General features: G+C 43.1%; 1 protein-coding gene across 1 annotated transcript in view; it reads left to right on the top strand.

The window, feature by feature from the left end:
• Positions 1-21842, top strand: part of LOC140728086 (ATP-binding cassette sub-family B member 6-like) — a 225474-nt gene that overhangs the window by 197615 nt on the left and 6017 nt on the right. The window contains exon 19 of the mRNA XM_073046274.1: positions 12631-12699. Within this exon, the coding sequence (XP_072902375.1) occupies positions 12631-12699 (69 nt within the window). The remainder of the gene's footprint in view (positions 1-12630; positions 12700-21842) is intronic.

Here is a 21842-nt window from a genome sequence, read left to right as displayed (position 1 = left end):
CAGTCTTTTTTAATGTTTTTTTTGGTAAATTCTATTGCATTTCTTTATTTCCTGTAAATGCTTGCAAGAAAAAGAATCTACATAGTTTGATCATTTTGAACTTTGAACTATCTACTTGCATCAGCAGTTTCAGAAGCTATGATCATATACTCAATGCACTCTGTGCAGTTATTATCCATCAGTGCTGATAAGAATCATGCCATTTACTGTATACTTCCCTCTAACATCTGACTACCCAGAACACAACCCGTCACACATACTTTGATAATAAATTTTACTTTGACTTTGAGTTTACGTTGCAAGTCAGATGTGGAGAGATTGTTATTCATTTAAAAGAGGTAATATTCTTTTAAAATCTTCATCTAAGTAAGCTAGGTTTCTGTCAGTTGTAAGTAGTCGTAACCTTCTTGCACTCAGTGTCAGTAAAACCAAGGACTAGATTGTGGATTTCAGGAAGGGGAAGTCAAGGAAACACTCACCAGACCTCATCGAGGGATCAGCAGTGGAAGGGGTCGTTAAGGACCCCATCACCTAGGACATGCCCTCTTCACATTGCTATCATCAATGAGGAGGTACAGGAGCCAAAAGAAGCACACTCAACATTTTAAGAACATCTTCTTCCCCACTGCCATTAGATTTCTGAATGGGCAATGAACCCATGAACATTACCTCAGTAATTTTTGTTCTCTTTGCATTACATATATATAGTATTGTAATTTATAGTTTTTTTATTACGTATCGCACTAATCTGCTGTCACCAAAACAACATATTCCAGTGATGTTAAATCTGATTCTGATTCCGAACTCTGTGTTTTCCTGCAGACAGAGCTTTCACAGTGTGTATGTGGTCGTGGCCGCTCCCCAGAGAGCCCTCTGGGGTTAATAGTGTCTTTTTCTCCATAACTAATTTCTGTATGAACAAAGAGCCAGCAGTAGAATCCTTTCTGCCCTCTTTGTGATAACGTTGTAAATACGTATCCTGCCCTTTGATCACCCACTAACTGTCCGTCGAATACTTTGATCCTCAGTCCTACAGAGCTGTAAAGCAGTGCCCCCACCCACTTTTTTGATGTGGGCAGGGTCTGTTTATGAGGAGTGTGTATGAGATTGAGAAATGAACAGGCAATTGGGGCAGGCATCCACCGCTCCCCACCAGGCACAAGTGGAAGAGAAAAAGATAATAGAAACCATTTTGAATGACTTTTGGCAGAAAGATGTTTTCAATCGATTGATCTTTTTGAAGTCTAACAGTTCCAGCTGGTGGGCGTGCCATTTGCCACATGCCCCATGCACTGATTTCCTGTTTGCAGCAAGTATGTGACTGCAAAGGATTGGAAATGGGAAGGGCAGTTCATGTCTTAAATGAAAGGCCGAATGGGAATCTGAAAGAGATTAACCTCCACTGGACTCTTCTGTGAATAGACTTTGGGATCCAGCTAAAGGCTCTAGATGACTCAAATATCCTTTCGATTAGAAATGGTGATGATATGAGTTAGGGCTTTTCTCTCTGGAGTGAAGGAGGATGAGAGGTGACAATAGAAATGTGCAAGATGACAAGAATCATTGATAGAATGGATAGCCAGAGGCTTTTTCCCAGGATGGAAGTGGCTAATACGAAGGGAGTATAATTTTAATATGATTGGAGGAATAAGGGGGTATGTCAGAGGTAGGTTTTTTACACAGGGAGTGGCGAGTGTGTGGAACACCCTGCCAGGGTTGGTGGTAGAGGCAAATACATTAGGGTCATTTAAGAGACTCTTAGATAGGCACATGGATGATTAAAAAAAAATGGAGGGTTTGTGTGGGAGAGAAGGTTTTGATTGATCTTGGAGTAGGTTAAAAGGTCAGCACAATATTGTGGGCTGGAGGGCCTGTACTGTGCTGCACTGTTCAACGTTCAATACAGGGGTGTGGCTAGTGCAGATGGAAGGGTGGATTCAGGAGTTGCAAAGGGAATGATTTCTTTGAGATTTTGAAAAGGGATGAGACAGAAGGATGGATTTTGTGGTGTTATCTTTTGGAGTTGTTTGATGAAGGACCTGAAATATTATTTTTGATCCTCTTTCCGCAGTTACTTCTAGACCTGCTGAGTATTTCCCGCATTTTCTGTTTTTATTCATAATTTGAGGGTTTATAGATTTTTATTTTTATTTTTAGGAAGTACCATAAAGTAATGGTAGTAGTGTGATCACTCAAGTCGAGTATGATGTTTTCCTAAGGGGTTGAGGACTGTACCTGTGTGTGACCTTGTTTAACTTGGGGAGATTGATGCACAGGCAGTCCCATATGGTCCTTGGCAGGTCAGGGTCAGAATCCACTGGCATGGAATGCAAGACGAATGGGGACAATTCACTACTGCAGCCTTCCTTTGCATTCACTGTTGTTGTGATGTGTCATCATCTTCTGACAACTCCAGCATTGAAGTCTTGGTTGGATCGCTCTTTGTGTACAACCGCCCCTCTCCCAACCTTACCAACATAATATACCAATTTGTGTACTATGCCCTGTCCTCTTAAGGCAAGCATGTCATATGCCTTCTTCACCACCCTATGTACCTGTGTTGTCATTTTCACATAGCTAGTTTTTTTCAAGTTCTTTCTGTTTATCAACCTGTTCATTTCAACCCCCACCCCCTTCTCTCTTTTTTCTATTCCCTATTTTTGCTGTCTGCTTATCCTTCTCTTCTCCTTACCTGTCCAACACCTCTCTCTAGTACCCCTCTTCCTTCCATTTTTCCCATGGTCCACTCTCCTCACCTGTTAGATTCATTCTTCTTTGCCCTTTACCTCTTCCACCTAGCTTCTTACTTCATTCTCCCTCCCCCATCCACCCTCTTTCCCCTCACCTGGTCCCACCTATCACCTGCCAGCTTGTACTCCTTCCCCTCCCCTCCCCTCACCTTCTTACCCTAGCTTCTTGCCCCTTCCTTTCCAGTCCTAATGAAGGGACTCAGCCCAAAACATTGGCTGTTCATTCTCCTCCAGAGATGCTCCCTGACCTGCTGAGTTGCTCCAGCGTTTTGTGTGTTACTATTTACTGTACATCTCCTGCCTCCCAAATGCATCATCTTGCACTTAATGGAACTAAATTCTCTCAGTCAATGTTCTCCCCAGATTTCCATCTCATCTATATCCTGCTGCGTCCTTAGACAACCCGTCACCATTCACAGTACCAACAAATTTCACAACACTCAGTGGCCACTTTATTAGGTACATCCTGGATGCTGCCTGACCTGCTGAGTTCCTCCACTATTTTGTCTGTGTTTCTCTGGATATCCGGCATCTGCAGAATCTCTTGTGTTTCTGATACTGCTTTCAGCTGTATTGACTGCATCAAGTGTGTAAAGGGCCAGAAACATCTTGAAGGATCCCATCCACCCGCTCATATCCCAGTCCCATCAGGAAGGAGACTACGTAGATCCACACCTGGACCACCAAACTCAAAAAACAGTTACTTTCCCCAAACAGTAAGGCTGATCAACACCTCCACCCACTAACCCATCCCACCACACCCCAAACCACCACCACGGTATTGTTTCCTGTCAGTTCACCTTGTGAAGAGACACTCCTAGCATCACTTTATGGACATACAATCAATCTATGTACATAAACTATCTTATGTACTTATATTTATTGTGTTTTTTCCTATTATTGAGTTCTTTATCTTATTGTGGGGTTTTTTTTTATGGTGTATCGGATCCAGAGTAACAATTATTTCATTCTCCTTTACACTTGTGTACTGCAAATGACATTAAGCAATCTTGAAGTGGAAAAATTATATTTTCATTTAATAATGTTTCTTGTTTTTCTAAAATCCAGCTCCATCTTTCGGTTTATATTTACTCATTCTGGCACAACCATGTTGAGACTGATGCCTGTTCTCCTGCATAATATGTAGTGAGGTATAAAAGATTTTAAAGATTAGCTTTACTTGTCGCATATACATCGAAACATACAATGAACTGTATTTCATCAACAACCAGTACAGTCCAAGGATGTGCTGGGGACAGCATGCAAATGTTGCCATGCTTCTGTCACCAACATAGCATATCCAAAACTTACTAACCCTAACCCGTACAAGTGGGAGGAAACTGGAGCACCCTGAGGAAACCTAAACGGTCATGGAGAAACCATAAAAACTGTTTACAGACAGCAGGTCCTCCAAAGTGTTACACTGACTGCTGCCCCACCATGCAGTGTTTTATCATTCATGACGTGTTTGTTGGCAAGTCCTTTATGTATATAGACCATCTCTAATTGCTCCTTGAGAATGTGGGGATGAACTAACGGGTAGGTAAGTAGCAGGTTTTAGCTCAGGGAATCCAGGATTTGATACCAGCTGTGACAAATAGATATTAGTATTATTCCAAGTCAGCATTTCCAGAGGGATTCTGCAAGTTATGGTGTTCCAAGCAGTTACTGTCCTCATCTTTTTAACAATTAACCATGGTGATAGCTGCTTTAAAAAGAACCCTAGTGAGTTATCGTGCTGCACTTGGTTGTTACTTTATTTTATTTAGAGAATGTACAAACTCCTTTCAGATAGGGCAGGTTACTGACAGAATATCTGTAAAAGTTTGCTAAAGTCTTTTGATGCCATACCAAATCCTCTCAAAACCCTAACAGTGGAGAGCTTTCTGCACAGAGTTTGGAGGCTCAATGCACAGGATCCAAAGAGACTGAGAAGACAATAGTCTTAGCCACTTCCATCATGGGCACAGACCTACAACTGTTGAGGTCATCTTCAAATGGCAATGCCTCAGGAAGGCAGCATCCATCATGAAGGATCTTCACCATCTGGAACATGCCCTGTTAAATAGAACGTAGAACAGGCCCTTCAGCCCAGAACGTTGTACTGACCCAATTAAATTTGTAATCAAATGGTGAACTAATCTCTTTGGCCTACGCAATGTCCATATCCTTCCTGTTTCTCATATTTATGTGCTTATCTAACATCTCTTAAAAGTCTCTTTGGTTCAATTTCTGCCCCTACCACCACTCCAGGCAGTGCATTCCAGGTACCCACCACGCTCTATGTAAAAAAAAACTTGTCCTTTATATCTCCTTTGAAATTATCCCCTCAGTTTAAAGCATGCCCTCTGGTATTAGACATTTCAACCCCCTGGGAAAAAGATATTGTCTGTGTACTTTATCTGTGCCTCTCATAATCTTATAAACCTCTTTCAGATTTCCTGTCAGCCTCTGCCACTCCAGAGAAAACAACCCAAGTTTGTCCAACCACTGAAATGCTCTCTAATCAAGGCAACGTTCTGATAAGCTACTTCTGCAACCTTTCCAAAGCCTCAGCACCCGTCATATAATGGGGTGACCAGAACTGTGTGCAGTACTCAGATGCAGCCCAACTAGAGCTTTATCAAGCTGGACAAGAGAAAATCTGCAGACGCCGGAAATCCAAGCAACACACAAAAAATGCTGGAGGAACTCAGCAGGCCAGGCAGCATCTATAGAAAAGAGTAAACAGCCAACGTTTTGGCTGAAACCATTCATCGGGACTGGAAAGAAAATCCTTCTCATCTTTTTTCCCACTCCTGATGAAGGGTCTCTGCCCAGAACATTGACTGTTGGAGTGTGTTTGTTGTTAACTCCAATGGCAAGTTTTATTGTATGTTTCTAGATATAGGTAAGACTCCTGATTTGAGGAAAGATATACTGCTTTTGGAGGAAGTACAAAGGAGGTTCACCAAGTTGATTCTGGAGATAAGGGTGTTAACCGAAGAGGAAATTGTTATTCAAACAAGAGGACATGAGTTGAGAGTTAGGGGGCAAAAGTTTAAGGGTAACATGAGGGGGAACTTCTTTACTTAGAGAGTGGTAGCTGTGTGGAATGAGCTTCCAGTAGAAGTGGTAGAGGCAAGTTCGGTTTTGTCATTTAAAAAAAAAATTGGATAGGTATATGGACAGGAAAGGAATGGAGGGTTATGGGCTGAGTGCAGGTCAGTGGGACTAGGTGAGTGTAAACATCGGCACGGACTAGAAGGGCCGAGATGGCCTGTTTCCGTGCTGTAATTGTTATATGGTTATATGAAAGATTGTGTCACCTGGGACAGCACTTGCTGGAATTTAGTAGAGGACATTTTATAGAAACATAGGACTAGCGAATAAAGTTTCGGCACAGACTAGAAGGACCAAATGGCCTGTTTTCTGTGCTGTAGCGTTCTATGGTTCTATATACAATTATGACAGGGATAGTTAAGATAGGGGCAGGAATGCATTCAATGACAGAGCAGGCTGGATAGGTCAGGCAGCTGTCTCCTGCTCCTGGTCACTGACTGGATCACCTCTATTCACAGTGTATATTAATGAGATAGACAAGAGAATTAAGTGTATGATACGTAGTAGTTAGTGTAATGCTATTACAGTTCCATCAACCAGGGTTCAAATCCTGGTGTGTTCTGTGGGGTGTTTGTACGATCTTGCCGTGACTGGGTGGGTTTCCTCTCCTCCCACTTTCCAAAGATGTTGGGGTTAGTAGGTTACTTGGTCAACACACACAAATGCTGGTGGAACACAGCAGGCCAGGCAGCATCTATAGGGAGAAGCGCTGTCGACGTTTCGGGCCGAGACCCTTCGTCAGGACTAACTGAAAGGAGAGATAGCAAGAGATTTGAAAGTAGTGGGGGGAGGGGGAAATGCGAAATGATAGGAGAAGACCGGAGGGGGTGGGATGAAGCTAAGAGCTGGAAAGGTGATTGGCGAAAGTGATACAGAGCTGGAGAAGGGAGAGCCTCGGGAGAAAGAAAGGGGGGGGGGGAGCACCAGAGGGAGATGGAGAACAAGCAGGGTGATGGGCAGAGAGAGAGAGAAAGAAACAAACAAACAACTAAATATGTCAGGGATGGGGTAAGAAGGGGAGGAAGGGCATTAACAGAAGTTAGAGAAGTCAATGTTCATGCCATCAGGTTGGAGGCTACCCAGCCGGTATATAAGGTGTTGTTCCTCCAACCTCAGTTTGGATTCATTTTGACAGTAGAGGAGGCCATGGATAGACATACCAGAATGGGAATGGGACATGGAATTAAAATGTGTGGCCACTGGGAGATGCTGCTTTCTCTGGCGGACTTGGTCACATGGGTGTAAATGGGCAGTGTGGCACACTGTTTTTATGAAAAAAATCTAAATCTGAATAAAATGTAAGAGGAACCAATCATCCTGCTGGTATTTGAACTAGTCAACATTAATAGTTGTTTTGGTTACAGTATTAAAAAGGGGTCCCGCGGTTGTGTAGCAGTTAGCGTGCCACTATTACAACTTGGGGCATTCTGGAGTTTGGAGTTTAATTTCTCCGCCGCTTGCACATTCGCACCATGAACTACGTGGGTTTCCTTCCAGTGCTCTGGTTTCCTCTCTCAGTCCAAAAACATATAGGATTAGTAGATTAGTTGGGCGTTGTAAATTGTCTTGTGATTAGGCTAGGATTAAATTGGGGGATTGCTGGGCAGGACAGCTCAAAGGGCCAGAAGAGCCTGTTCTGCGCTGTATTTCTGAATTAAATAAATAAGTTATGCTGCTGGCTTTATCTCTGACCCAGTGCTGTTGGCTGGCTACAACATCAGTTCCCTGTTGCATTTTCTTTCTATGTGAGGCCAGAACGTAATCCTCACTCTTTAGAGAACTCTGCTGTAGTGGAAATTGTCCCAGTGAGAATAATCAGCTAATGGACTGAAAGTGTTAATTTCCTCAGCTATAAACATTTAAAATGTGAGGCTAATTTGCCTCAGCCTTTGAGTCAATTCAATAGTAAGTGCGTTAACCTAATTAAGGGGTGGGGAATAGGATTCAGCGACCAGTCAGTCAGTAAAGGCCAGAGACCCAGAGCAAGTGCATGGCCGGTATATCCTGCATTCCAGAAATGACTCCTTCCCCACCCCCCAGCCTCAGTGAAAGGTACAATTAACTGGATTGCTTTTGTTCAAGACATTCCTAAGATTAGTTATGTTCTGCTGTGTACTCTCAATGATTTTTGAATTGAACCAAAAAAATCTAAGTTCCTCACTTCACATTTCTCTTGCTTTTTATGAAAAAATAATAAGCTTTAATTTACCATATGCATTGGAATATCTATTTTTTAATTATTTAATTTAGAGATACAGCACGGTATCAGGCCATGCTCTCTTCTCGCAGCTGCCATCAGGAAGGTAGAGGAGTCTCAGGACTCACACCATTAGGTCCAGGAACAGTTATTACCCCTCAACCATCAGGCTCCTGAAGCAGAGGGGATAACTTCAATTGCCCCAACATTGAAATGCTTCCACAATCTATGGCACTTTCAAGGACTCTTCCTCTCATGTTCTCAATACTTATTGTTTGTTTATTTATTATTATTTGCTTCTTTTTGTATTAGCACAGTTTGTTGCCTTTTGCACACTGGTTGATGCCCAAATTGGTGCAGGAGGTCTTTCATTGACTCTATTACGGTCATTATTCTGTTATGGATTTATTGAGTATGCCTGCAAGAAAAAGAATCTCAGAGTTGCATATGGTGACAATATGTACTTTGATAATAAATTTACTTTGAACTTTAAACGAGTCTGAGCCACCCAGTTAACACGTGTGACCAATTAACCTGTATGTCTTTAGAATGTAGAAGGAAACTGGATCACCCGGAGGAAAGCCATATGGTCATGGGGAGAGCATACAAATTCCTCACAGACAGTGGTGTCAATTGAACCCAGGTCTCTGGTGCTGTTAGGCATTTTGCTAACCACTACATTATCATGTTGCCAATTTACTTGAGCATTGTGGGTAATAATAATATTACTTAAGATGTTCACTAAATAATATTGTTAGCATTTCTGTTCTCCAGTTTTCCCGAGATTTACTTCCAACCAACAATATTTCAAATCTCTCCTGAGAGCATTTTAAACATGGTCTTCAATGTCTGTTTCACAGGCTGATCCTAGTTCTTAAAATGTACACAGAGTGTAGGAAACAAGAGATTCACGTGTTTTCAAGGGTAAAATAGCATCGTCAAAGACCCCACCAGCCACGCATAGTAATACTGGGCAAGGAATAGAAGAGAGCAGTAGTAATAGATGTGGCAATCCCAAATGACAGTAACATCAGGAAGAAAGAATATAAAAAGCTGGAGAAATACCAGTGCTTGAAAGAGTAGATAGGAAGGATTTGGAAGGTTAAAGCCAGAGTAATCCTGGTGGCGATAGGAGCACTTGGAGCTGTGGCAGCTGGACTGGGAGAGTCATTCCAACAACTCCCAGGAACATCTGAGATCTCAGTCCAGAAGAGCACACTACTAGGAACAGCAAGGGTACTGTATCAAACCCTCAAGCTCCCTGACCTCTGGCAGAGGACCTGACATACACCCATCCATATGGGGTGAGCAAAGTGTATATTTTTAAAATAAATAAATAATCAGGCAGAGGTAAAGGAGCCTCAGATCTTAAATAGCTATTACCCTATATCTATCAGGCTCCTGAACTGGTGTGGATAACTTCACTCATCTCAACACTAAACTGATTCCACAACCTATAGATTCAATTTCATGGAGTCTACCTACAACTCATGTTCTTAATATTATTTATTTATTTAGTTTTTATTTGAACAGTTTGTCTTCTTTTGCACATTGGTTGTTTGTCAATATTCATGCATGGTTTTTCACAAATTCCAATGCTTTATTTTCCTGTAAATGCCTGCACGGAAATAGAATCTCAAGATAGTACAGTATATGGTGACATATATATTTCATAATAAATTTTGAATTTGCCTAAAGTAATTTATAAGACTGTAATTAAGAATTCTAGTCTATATTAAATGTCACCAGTTGTGAAAAATTAAATTCAGATACTTATAAAGTTTAAACAGTGAATAAAGCACCAGTAACGTTAGTGGATGTGAAAGTTCAGAACTAGAACGAGTAAAACAATATACAGATCTTTCATATTCAAATTGGGCATGGGATACAAAATCTAGGTACTGTAGCTTTACTAATCTGTGAACCCAAATTAGGCTTCAGCTAGAACGAAATAGAAGTTGCTGGCAGTATTAAGCAGGTCCGGAAGCATTGTGAACAGGGAAAGTCCAGATTAGTGTTCCAGGACAGTGCCTTCAACTAGATTGTTGTGGTCAGTTTGAAACATTACCCTTGGTCAAGTTTACTAGGACCTAAGTGAGCATGTAGAAGAAATTTAATGGAATTGTACCAAAAATGAGGGGTTTCCTTCACAGTGATAAACTAGAAAAAGGTCATTATCCTTGTAGGAAAAGATGGTGAGGAATTTAATCAGGGCATTCAAAAATGGATTTGGATTCAAATTTATCACACATACATGGAAACATACAATAAAATATGTTGTTTACATTAACAACCATCACACCTAGGGATGTGCAGGGGGCAGCCCGCAAATGTCGCCACACATTCTCGCACCAACATAGCTTGCCCACCATGTTCAGCAGAACAACACAGAACACAACAATAGCTCCCTCTCTCTCTCTCCTGCACACATGGACAGTGTTCCAACTCCAGGACAGTCCTCCAGTCTCCTGACTTAGGTCATCAGGCTCCAACTTTCAGACTTCTGATCAACATTTGGTCTTCAATCTTCAGTACCAACACCCGGAACAGCAGAGGACAGCGCCCCAAACTCTAGGTGCGCTGACTGACCAGCCCTCGTGCCTCCTTATTCCTCCTCTCACGTGGACAGCAGCTCTCAGGACATACCGACTAGGACAGCCTGACATCCACGGATGTCTTAGTCACCCACCCATGCTGCCGGCCTCCGAGTGCAGAGCGGAGGCCTGGACTCTGGATGACCTCCGTCATCTGCCTGCGTGGCTGGATTCCAAACACAAGGCAGAGGATTGATCAATAACTTCTGCATGGGTCTGTCTGTAAACCCTAACTCCCCTCTCTGTTCCCCAAAGCCATCCCTACGAACCTAAACAACAACTATGTCTGAGCCACGATATCGATAGAGGCCACAGCTCAGCGCCATCTTGAGCTTTTCAAAGAATGAATGATGAGAAGGATCATCTCCAACAGTTTGTGTGTGTTGCTGGGAAATATTCAGCTCCAGCTGAAACATCCTGCTCATCAGGCCATGGGCAGCTATGGAACTGCTGTGATATCCTCCAATCTTAAAGTCCCTCAGTCCTCTATGTCTTTTGAACCTACTTCATGCTGTTTTCTTTAACAATGCTCCCTAATAGTGGATAGCAAATATCTGTCGATATTGTGTGGAATAGTTCTATTTTTTACTCTTATTTGTAAATGATGCTATCTAGTGCTTGAACCTTTTTCCTTTGAACAATTGGCTGAGTTGTTTTATCATTATCCTTCTTTCAAGGTACCTTCTGATAATTTATCCAGAATGAGTACTAGGCTCATTCAACTGCTACTCCTCAAGCGTTCAGTTGTCTTTTTAATGATAAATGTTCTTCTAATAATTTCTAACCCTTGGGCTTTACTCCAAGTCATTTATTGTTATTACCCTACAACCACCAGGCTCCTGAACTGGTGTGGCTAACTTCACTCATCTCAGCTCTGAAATGATTCAAGCAACCTCACAATTCAAGGACCCTACAATTCATATTCTCAGTATTATTTATTTAGTTCATGTTTTTATTTGCTCCATTTGTCTCCTTTTGCACATTAAATGTTTGTCAGTCTTTATTTAGCTGATAATTATTTAGACCATTCTTTATTTTTCCTGAAAAAGCCTTCAAGAAAATGAATCTCAAAGTAGTATATCGTAACATATACGTACCTATGTTGATAATGAATTTACTGTGACTTTATTTTTGACTATTGTAATTTGATCAAGTTCAGCTGCAATGAAAAACTTACTTGCAGGCATTCAGCATCATGTAAAGATTAAAGGCTAGCTTTATTTCTCACATGTATATCGAAGCGTACGGTGAAGTGCGTCATTTGCGTCGATGTCCAACACTGACTGTGGATTGTGCTGGGGACAGCCCAGAAGTGTCACTGTGCTTCCAATGCCAACATAGCATGCCCACAACTTTCTAGCCTGTACGTCTTTGGAATGCGGGAGGAAACTGTAACAACCAGAGGAAATCCGCACAGCCATAGAGAGAATGTACAAACTCGTTACAGACAGCAGTAATTGAACCTGGGTCTCTGGCATCTCAACTGTCATGCTGGTTCAGGAACGATTATCGCCCTACAGGCTCCTGAACTAGAGTAGATAACTTCACTCACTTCAACTCTGAACTGATTCCATAACCTAGGGATTCACTTTCAAGGACTCTACAACTGATGTTCTCAATAATATTATTTTTTTAGTATTTGCACAGTTTGTCTTTTTTTGAAGATTGGTTGTTTTCTCATGTGGAGTTTTTCATTGATTCTGTTCTATTTCTGTGTTTTATGAATGCCTGCAAGAAAATGAATCTCAAGATATATGGTGACATACGCCTTCTTTGATAATAAATTGACTGTGAACTTTTTAAACTTTGATTAAGTAATTTTAAAACTTACAAAACGATGATTGCTGAAATATGGGTTTTGTAAATAAGTATAGGAATGATGATGTGTACTGATTACAGATCTGTGGATTGTGGGCAGAGGTGTGTGAGTGGCCTGCTATCTCTGTATTGCAAAGGAAAACATTTTAACAATTTTCCTTTCTTTCAGATTGTCAACTATAATCAACGCTGATCAGATCCTCGTGCTTCGGGATGGAGAGATCGTAGAGAGGGGAAGGTATGCATCCCATTGTCAGGAACTTTCCAACAGATTTTATCACCTTTTATCGCCTACGTTTAATCTTTAAAATAAAATATCTTCCAAAGGATTTATAAACAATAACTACACAAAACTGTTGAAATTATCTCAGACATTGGTGAGGCCTAATTTGGAATATTGTGTGCAGTTCTGCTCACCTACTTACAGGAAGATATCAATGAGATTGAAAGCTTACAGGGAAAATTTACAAGGATATTGCCAGGACTTGAGAACCTGAGTTATGAGGAAGGGTTGAATAGGTTAGGAATTTATTCCCTAGAGTGCAAGAGAATGAGGGGAGGCTTGATAGAGGTATACAAAATTATGAGGGGAATAAGTGTGGTAAATGCAAGCAGGCTTTTTCCACTGAGGTTGGGTGAGACTAGAACAAGAGGTTATGGGTTAAGGGTGAAAGGTGAAATAATTAAGGGAAACCTGAAGCGGAACTTCTTCCAGTCAGAGGAGGTGAGAGTGTGGAACATGTTGCCAGTGGAAGTGGTGGCTGTGGGTTTAATTGAAACATTTAAGAGAAGCTTTGCTGGATACGTGGCTGGGAAGGATATGGAAGGCTATATTCTGAGTACAGTTTGATGGGATTAGGCAGATTAATAGTTTGGCACAGGTTAGATGTGCCAAAGGGCCTGTTTCTGTGCTGTAGCGCACAATGACTGTACACAGACCTGGAAGAGATCGATGCATCAGTCTAGGGCCTGTGCCAATAATGTATAGACAATAGACAATAGGTGCAGAAGTAGACCATCTGGCCCTTCGAGCCTGCACCGCCATTTTGAGATCATGGCTGATCAATTCCTATCAATACCCGGTTCCTGCCTTGTCCCCATATCCCTTGATTCCCCTATCCATAAGATACCTATCTAGCTCCTTCTTGAAAGCATCCAGAGAATTGGCCTCCACTACCTTCCGAGGCAGTGCATTCCAGACCCTCACAACTCTCTGGGAGAAGAAGTTTTTCCTTAACTCTGTCCTAAATGACCTACCCCTTATTCTCAAACCATGCCCTCTGGTACTGGACTCTCCCAGCATCTGGAACATATTTCCTGCCTCTATCTTGTCCAATCCCTTAATAATCTTATATGTTTCAATCAGATCCCCTCTCAATCTCCTTAATTCCAGCGTGTACAAGCCCAGTCTCTCTAACCTCTCTGCGTAAGACAGTCCAGACATCCCAGGAATTAACCTCGTGAATCTACGCTGCACTTCCTCTACAGCCAGGATGTCCTTCCTTAACCCTGGAGACCAAAACTGTACACAATACTCCAGGTGTGGTCTCACCAGGGCTCTGTACAAATGCAAGAGGATTTCCTTGCTCTTGTACTCAATTCCCTTTGTAATAAAGGCCAACATTCCATTAGCCTTCTTCACTGCCTGCTGCACTTGCTCATTCACCTTCAGTGACTGATGAACAAGGACTCCGAGATCTCTTTGTATTTCTCCCTTACCCAACTCTACACCGTTCAGATAATAATCTGCCTTCCTGTTCTTACTCCCAAAGTGGATAACCTCACACTTATTCACATTAAACGCCATCTGCCAAGTATCTGCCCACTCACCCAGCCTATCCAAGTCACCCTGAATTCTCCTAACATCCTCATCACATGTCACACTGCCACCCAGCTTAGTATCATCAGCAAATTTGCTGATGTTATTTTCTATGCCTTCATCCAAATCGTTAACGTAAATGGTAAACAGCTGTGGTCCCAATACCGAGCCCTGTGGCACCCCACTAGTCACCACCTGCCATTCCGAGAAACACCCATTCACCGCTACCCTTTGCTTTCTATCTGCCAACCAGTTTTCTATCCATGTCAATGTCTTCCCCCCCCTGATGCCCTGAGCTTTGATTTTACCCACCAATCTTCTATGTGGGACCTTATCAAATGCCTTCTGAAAATCGAGGTACACTACATCCACTGGATCTCCCCCGTCTAACTTCCTGGTTACATCCTCGAAAAACTCCAACAGATTAGTCAAGCATGATTTACCCTTGGTAAATCCATGCTGGCTCGGCCCAATCCTATCACTGCTATCTAGATATGCCACTATTTCATCCTTAATAATGGACTCTAGCATCTTCCCCACCACCGATGTCAGGCTGACAGGTCGATAGTTCTCTATTTTCTCCCTCCCTCCTTTCTTAAAAAGTGGGATAACATTAGCCATTCTCCAATCCTCAGGAGCTGATCCTGAATCTAAGGAACATTGGAAAATGATTACCAATGCATCCGCAATTTCCAGGGCCACCTCCTTTAGTACCCTAGGGTGCAGACCATCTGGACCTGGGGATTTGTCAGCCTTCAGTCCCATCTGTCTTCTCATCACCGTTTCCTTCCGAATGTCAATCTGTTTAATTTCCTCTGTTACCCTATGTCCTTGGCCCATCCATACATCTGGGAGATTGCTTGTGTCTTCCTTAGTGAAAACAGATCTAAAGTACTCATTAAATTCTTCTGCCATTTCTCTGTTTCCCATAACAATTTCACCCAATTTATTCTTCAAGGGCCCAACATTGTTCTTAACTATCTTCTTTCTCTTCACATACCTAAAAAAGCTTTTGCTATCTTCCTTTATATTCCTGGCTAGCTTGCGTTTGTACCTCATTTTTTCTCCCCGTATTGTCTTTTTAGTTAAGTTCTGTTGTTCCTTAAAAACTTCCCAATCATCTGTCCTCCCACTCTCTTTAGCTCTGTCATATTTCCTTTTTTTTAATGCTATGCAGTCTCTGACTTCCTTTGTCAACCACTGAGGCCCCTTTCCCCCCTTTGAATCCTTCCTTCTCTGGGGGATGAACTGATTTTGCACCTTGTGCATTATTCCCAAGAATACCTGCCATTGCTGTTCCACTGTCTTTTCTGCTAGGCTATCCGTCCAGTCAACTTTGGCCAGCTCCTCCCTCATGGCTCCATCGTTTCCCCTGTTCATCTGCAACACTGACACCTCCGAGCTGCCCTTATCCTTCTCAAATTGCAGATAAAAGCTTATCATATTGTGATCACTACCTCCTAATGGCTCCTTTACTGTGAGATCACTTACCAAATCCTGTTCATTACATAACACTAAATCCAGAATAGTCTTGTCCCTGGTCGGCTCTCGTACAAGCTGTTCCAAGAATGCATCCTGTAGGCACTCTACAAACTCCCTATCCTGTGGTCCAGCACCAACCTGATTCTCCCAGTTCAGCTGCATGTTGAAATCCCCCATAACTACTGCAACATTACCTTTGCCACATGCCGATGTTAACTCCCTATTCAACTTGCACCCAATATCCATGCTACTGTTTGGTGGCCTGTAGACAACACCCATTTGGGTCCTTTTGCCCTTACTGTTCCTCAGTTCTATCCACACAGACGCTACTTCTCCTGATCCTATGTCCCCCCTTGCAAAGGACTGAATCTCATTCCTCACCAACAGGGCCACCCCACCCCCTCTGCCCACATTTCTGTCCCTACGATAGCACGTATACCCTTGTACATTCATTTCCCAGGTCTGATCTCCCTGCAGCCATGTCTCCGTTATCCCAACAACATCATAGTTACCCATTTGCACCTGGACTTCAAGCTCATCCGCCTTATTTCTGACACTTCGTGCATTCAGATATAGAATTTTTAATCCATTTCTCCTCCCTCTGTTTGAATCGCTGCCTATTGTGCTTAACCCAGCTCCCTGAACTCCCATCGGGCTATACACCCCTAGAATTTTGTTGTCCTTCCTAAATTTACTTATTCTTTCAACACATTTAACTCCATGTTCCGTCAGACCATCCCTCTGTACATGTGTCCTTATCACTTGTCCCGCCTCACCTTCCTCTACTACACACTTAATATTCCGGAACCGTGTAGTCCCCACCTGTCCTTTATTCTTCCTCTCGCTATCCTCTCTCACATTCTGGATCCCCGCCCCTGCAAATTTAGTTTAAACCCCCCCAAGAAGCTCTAGCAAACTTCCCTGCAAGAATGTTAGTACCGCTCCAGTTCAGGTGTAAACCGTCCCTTCGGAACAGATCCCACCTTCCCTGGAACAAAGCCCAATTATCTACAAACCTGAAGCCCTCCCTCCTGCACCATCCTCTCAGCCACGTATTAATCTTTATAATCCTCCTGTTCCTTGCCTCACTCGCACGTGGCACAAGTAGCAATCCTGAGATTGTTACCCTGGAGGTCCTGCTCTTCAGCTTCGCACCTAACTCCCTGAACTCCCTACGCAGGACCCCCTCACTCATCCGACCCACGTCATTGGTCCCTACATGGACCACAAAATCTGGATTCTTGCCCTCCCTCTCGAGAATAACCTGCACCCGATCTGAGATGTCTCGGACCCCGGCACCAGGGAAGCAACATACCATCCGAGACTCCCGATCTTCCCCACAAAATCTCCTATCCACCCCCCTGACTATAGAATCCCCTATCAATACCACTCTCTTCTCTTCCCTCCTCCCCTTCCTAGTCGCGGGTCGAACCTCAGTGCCAGAGACAGGACCACTACAGCTTGTTCCTGGTAGGTCATCCCCACCAACAGTATCCAAAACGGTATACTTATTTTTGATGGGAACGGCCGCAGGGGTGCTCTGCTCTCTCTGTCTGCTTCCCCTGCCTCTCTTGACTGTCACCCATTTGCCTACCTCCTGTCTTTTCGGTGTGACTGCCTCCCGATAACCCTTATCTATCTCTGCCTCTGCCTCCCGAATGATCCGTAGTTCATCCAGCTCCTGCTCCAATTCCCTAACTCGGTCTGATAGGAGCTGCAGCTGGATGCACCTATTGCAGGTCTGGTCATCAGGGACAACTGTGTTGACTCTGACCTCCCACATACTGCATACGGAGCACACCACTGTTCTGTCTCCCCCATTACCTGATCCCAGATTAGTCAGAATAAATGAAAAGCAGGCTTCTTGCCAAAGTCCTCCTGTGCCGAAGCCCGCTGAGCCAAAGCCCAGCACTCTGCTCCTGCGCACTCCGCTGCCCGCACCGACGCTGCCCGCTCCTGAAAGTGGGTCGCTTTTTAAAGCCCGCGCTCGCCGCTGACGTCACCCGCGCTTGCGCAGCTTTACCTTCCTCCTCAGGTGTCCTCCAGGTAGGTCCGAGGGTCTCGGCCTACCTACAACGGCTGATCCTCCGATCTCCAGTCGTATGTCGATCACGAGCACTCCTTACTCCCGCTCCGCTGCCTGCACCGACGCTGCTCGCTCCTGAAAGTAGAGTCATAGATTAATACAACACAGAAATGCAGACAGCTTTCTCTTCTAGGGAAAGGATACAGGAGCCTGAAGATGCATGTTCAGTGTTTTAGGAACAGCTCCTACCCCTCCACCATCAGATTTCTGAACCAACAATGAACCACCAATGAAAACAACAAATTTTACAACATATGTCAGTGATTCCGATTTTCTCTCCCACTCTCTGTAGTTTTCTCTCTCCTTCCTGAGGTATAACAGGCAGTAGCATCATTAAAAGTGCAAAAAGATGGGGACGATGACACCAGAAATGAAAGGTTCTCACTGCTACACCTGGACTTTTTTTTACTCCACTTAAAGGAGAACTTCAACATGTAGTTTGTTAGGAAAGGAAAAGATGATTCCATTTTCAGGTTTTCAATCTCTGGAAACTAGGGTTGTAAAATAATCATGAATAAATCCAAGAGGAGATAAAGAGCATAAGGCCATAAGACACAGGAGCAGACTTAGTCCATTTGGCCCATCGGGTCTGTTCTGCCATTCCATCCAGGTTGATTTGTTTTCCCAAAACAATACTCAGCAAAGTGACCTGAAACATCGACAGTTCATTTCCACCTACAGATGCTGCTCGACCTACCTAGCTTCTCCAGCAAATTGTTTGTTGGTACATAGATAGGACTTTCTCCCACAAACAAGTCTGAAAACCTCAAATGCTATTATGGGGAATTTGGGAAAATGCAAGTAGGAAAACAGAATAGAACGATATGCTGGTAGGGTGAGGAAAGAGGACTGGAGGTTTATTTGGAGTGTGAATTTCTGGGCAAACATCTCTCCTGTTGCAGACTCAATATAATTCCTTAAAGGAGAGGTTAAAGGGAAATTAACCTTCAGAATTATGAGGGCTTTGATTTTTTTTTGGTTCCAAGAATCATATAGCTGGGAGTTGGTTCTTTTAGAATTCAGTAACAGTCATAAGATCAAGTTTAACCCTCTCCCAAATCCTTCCTCAATAAAGTACATGAATCCTGTATTGTGATTGTATTGCATGTCCCCCGTCAATGGTTTACAGAGGTTACCCTTCACACCACAATTGTACTTCCTAGTCCCCTCCGGAATTCCTTAGCTCTTTATCTCTGCTGAATGGCTTTAGGAATGTCATGTTTCCTGCTGCTTTCAAAGGCCGGCCTACCCCTGAGACTGAGGATTTAGTTCCTTCCTGTTTCAGGCCCTTATTTCATCAGATAGATCATTATCCTTTCCTTCACAACCTTAATGGGTTTAGTATTTACTTTTGCATGCTGTGCAGAAAGTAAACTTCACACTTGGGTTAATGTCATTCACAGACTGACTGAGGCTTGAATTGCCGGGGAGCCTGAGGGAAACCCCTTCAACCCTGTACATGCACTCTGCACACCTCTCACTCTCTCTCACAAGAGGTCCTGCAGATGCTGGAAATCTAAAGCAACTCACATAAAATGGTGGAGGAATTCTATGGAAGTGAATAAACACTCAATGGTTTGAGCTGAGATCCTTCATCAGGACAGTTGGAGTCCTGATTTGTTGCCTGACCTGCTGAGTTCCTTCAGCATTTTATGTGTCTTACTCTCATGTTTTCTCTCTCTCTTGCTCTCCTCCAGTCTCCTGAATTCCCCAGCATAGCGAAAGATTGTTTATTTATTTAGAGATACAGTGCAGAACTGGAGCTTCGGGCCCAACGATCCGCACTGCCCAACAACCCACTGATTTAACCCAAGCCTAATCACAGAACAAATTACAACTATTTAACCTGCTAACGGAGTGTGAGAGGAAACCAGAGCACCTGGAGGAAACCCACACACAGAGGAAAGAACGTACAATTGTGCTTACAGAGGGCGCTGGAATTGAACTCCAAACTCTGACACCCCGAGTTGTAATAGCATCATGCTAACTACTATGCTATGGTGGCACACTAAATTATAGTTTCTCTGTTAGTTTTAGATTCATTGAAAGTTAACATTGCAAATATTATTTCTGTCCATGTCTGGGAAATGAACAGGCAATGTTTTGGGTCGGGGCTCGTCATCTAGACTGGTCCAAACAAAGGGTCTCAACTTGAAACATCAATTCCATTACCCTTCACAGATACTGCCTGACCCACTGAGTTCCTCCAGAGTCTTGTGTGTTTCTCCAGATTGCGGCATAAACTGGATTAGGGGCACAGTCCTCCCCTCAGCACCCAGGACATGTCCTCTTCTCCTTACTGCCATCAGGGAGGAGGTACCCTAAAGACCTACACTCAATGATGCAGAAGCAGCTTCTGAATGGTCCAAAAACTCATGAACACAAACTTGTTTTTCTTTTATTTTTGCACTGCTTAGCTTTTTTAAAAAATAATTTTATATAATTGCACAGTACTGCTGCTGCAAAACAACAAGATTGACATCATGTAAATCATAATAATTCTGATTCTGTTCTGCAGTCTCTTGTGTCTGTTGTTACTTCTGTCTGCACTGGTCTCAAAACTGATGGCACCTTCCAGAAGCTGATAATTATACTTTTAGCAGTAAACTTTCAGCACTGCAGTTTGAGATTCAGTACAACATAGAGCATGAAATCTTTTACATAGTTTTGATGAAGATCTATATAGAACATAACTTCACGATGGACGAAGCCTGAAAGGAGGGGAAGTGGGCATGGAGCTAACAACTCAATCCTGTAAAAACCAAAAGCTACAAAAATTACAAAGACCTCATCCCTGGGAGAGTAGGATCTTTGCCTAGAAGGTATATGAAGTTGTGTAGTGAAAACGGAAGCCATGGAGCTGATTAACCTTTGGCCCAGGACAGAGGACTCTGGCGAGCTGCTGTCAGCAGCCTATGCCTCAGTAGGAGTAATGGGCTTAAGCCCAACTAATCTTACATAGAACATAGAACAAACTGGCCATTCATGGGTCCAGGCAGTGGGCAGTTGAGGGAACTGCCTGCCTACCTCCTGGGATTATGTGCATGCCCAGTATACCTGGAGAAGGAGCACACAGTCTTTATGAGTACAGTGAGAGATTTCAGAATCAGAATCAGGTTTATTATCACCGGCATGTGTTGTGAAATTTGTTAACTTAGCAGCAGCAGTTCAAATGCAATACATAATCTAGAATAAGAAGGAAAAAATAATAATAAATAAATAAGTAAATCAATTACAGTATACATATATTGAATAAATTAAAAATTGTGCAAAAAGTAGAAATAATATATACTAAAAAAAGTGAGGTAGTGTTCACAGGTTCAATGTCCATTTAGGAATCGGACGGCAGAGGGGAAGAAGCTGTTCCTGAAACGCTGAGTGTGTGCCTTCAGGCTTCTGTACCTCCGTCCTGATGGTAACAGTGAGAAAAGGGCATGCCCTGGGTGCTGGAGGTCCTTAATAATGGACGATGCCTTTCTGAGACACTGCTCCTTGAAGATATAAACATAGAAAACCTACAGCACAATACAGCCCTTTGGCCCACAAAGTCCCTACCCTAGAAATTACTAGGCTTACCCATAGCCCTCTGTACCTATCCAAAAGTCTCTTAAAAGACCCTATTGTGTTCGCCTCCACCACCGTTGCCAGCAGCCCATTCCACGCACTTACCACTCTCTGAGTAAAAAACTTACCCCTGACATCCCCTCTGTACCTACTCCCCAGCACCTTAAACCTACATCCTCTTGTGACAACCATTTCAGCCCTGGGAAAAAGCCTCTGACTCTGAAGATGTCCTGGGTACCCAAGATGGAGCCAACTAAATTTACAACCCTCTGCAGCTTCTTTTGGTCCTGTGCAGTAGCCCCTCCCCATAGCAGACAGTGATGTAGCTTGTCAGGACGCTCTCCACTGTACACCTATAGAAGTTTTTGAATGTATTTGTCAACATACCTAATCTCTTCAAACTCCTAATGAAGTATAGATGATGTCTTGC

Source organism: Hemitrygon akajei, chromosome 5, assembly GCF_048418815.1.
Source record: "Hemitrygon akajei chromosome 5, sHemAka1.3, whole genome shotgun sequence".
Lineage (NCBI taxonomy): Eukaryota > Metazoa > Chordata > Chondrichthyes > Myliobatiformes > Dasyatidae > Hemitrygon > Hemitrygon akajei.
This window is presented reverse-complemented; position numbering and strand designations above follow the sequence as displayed.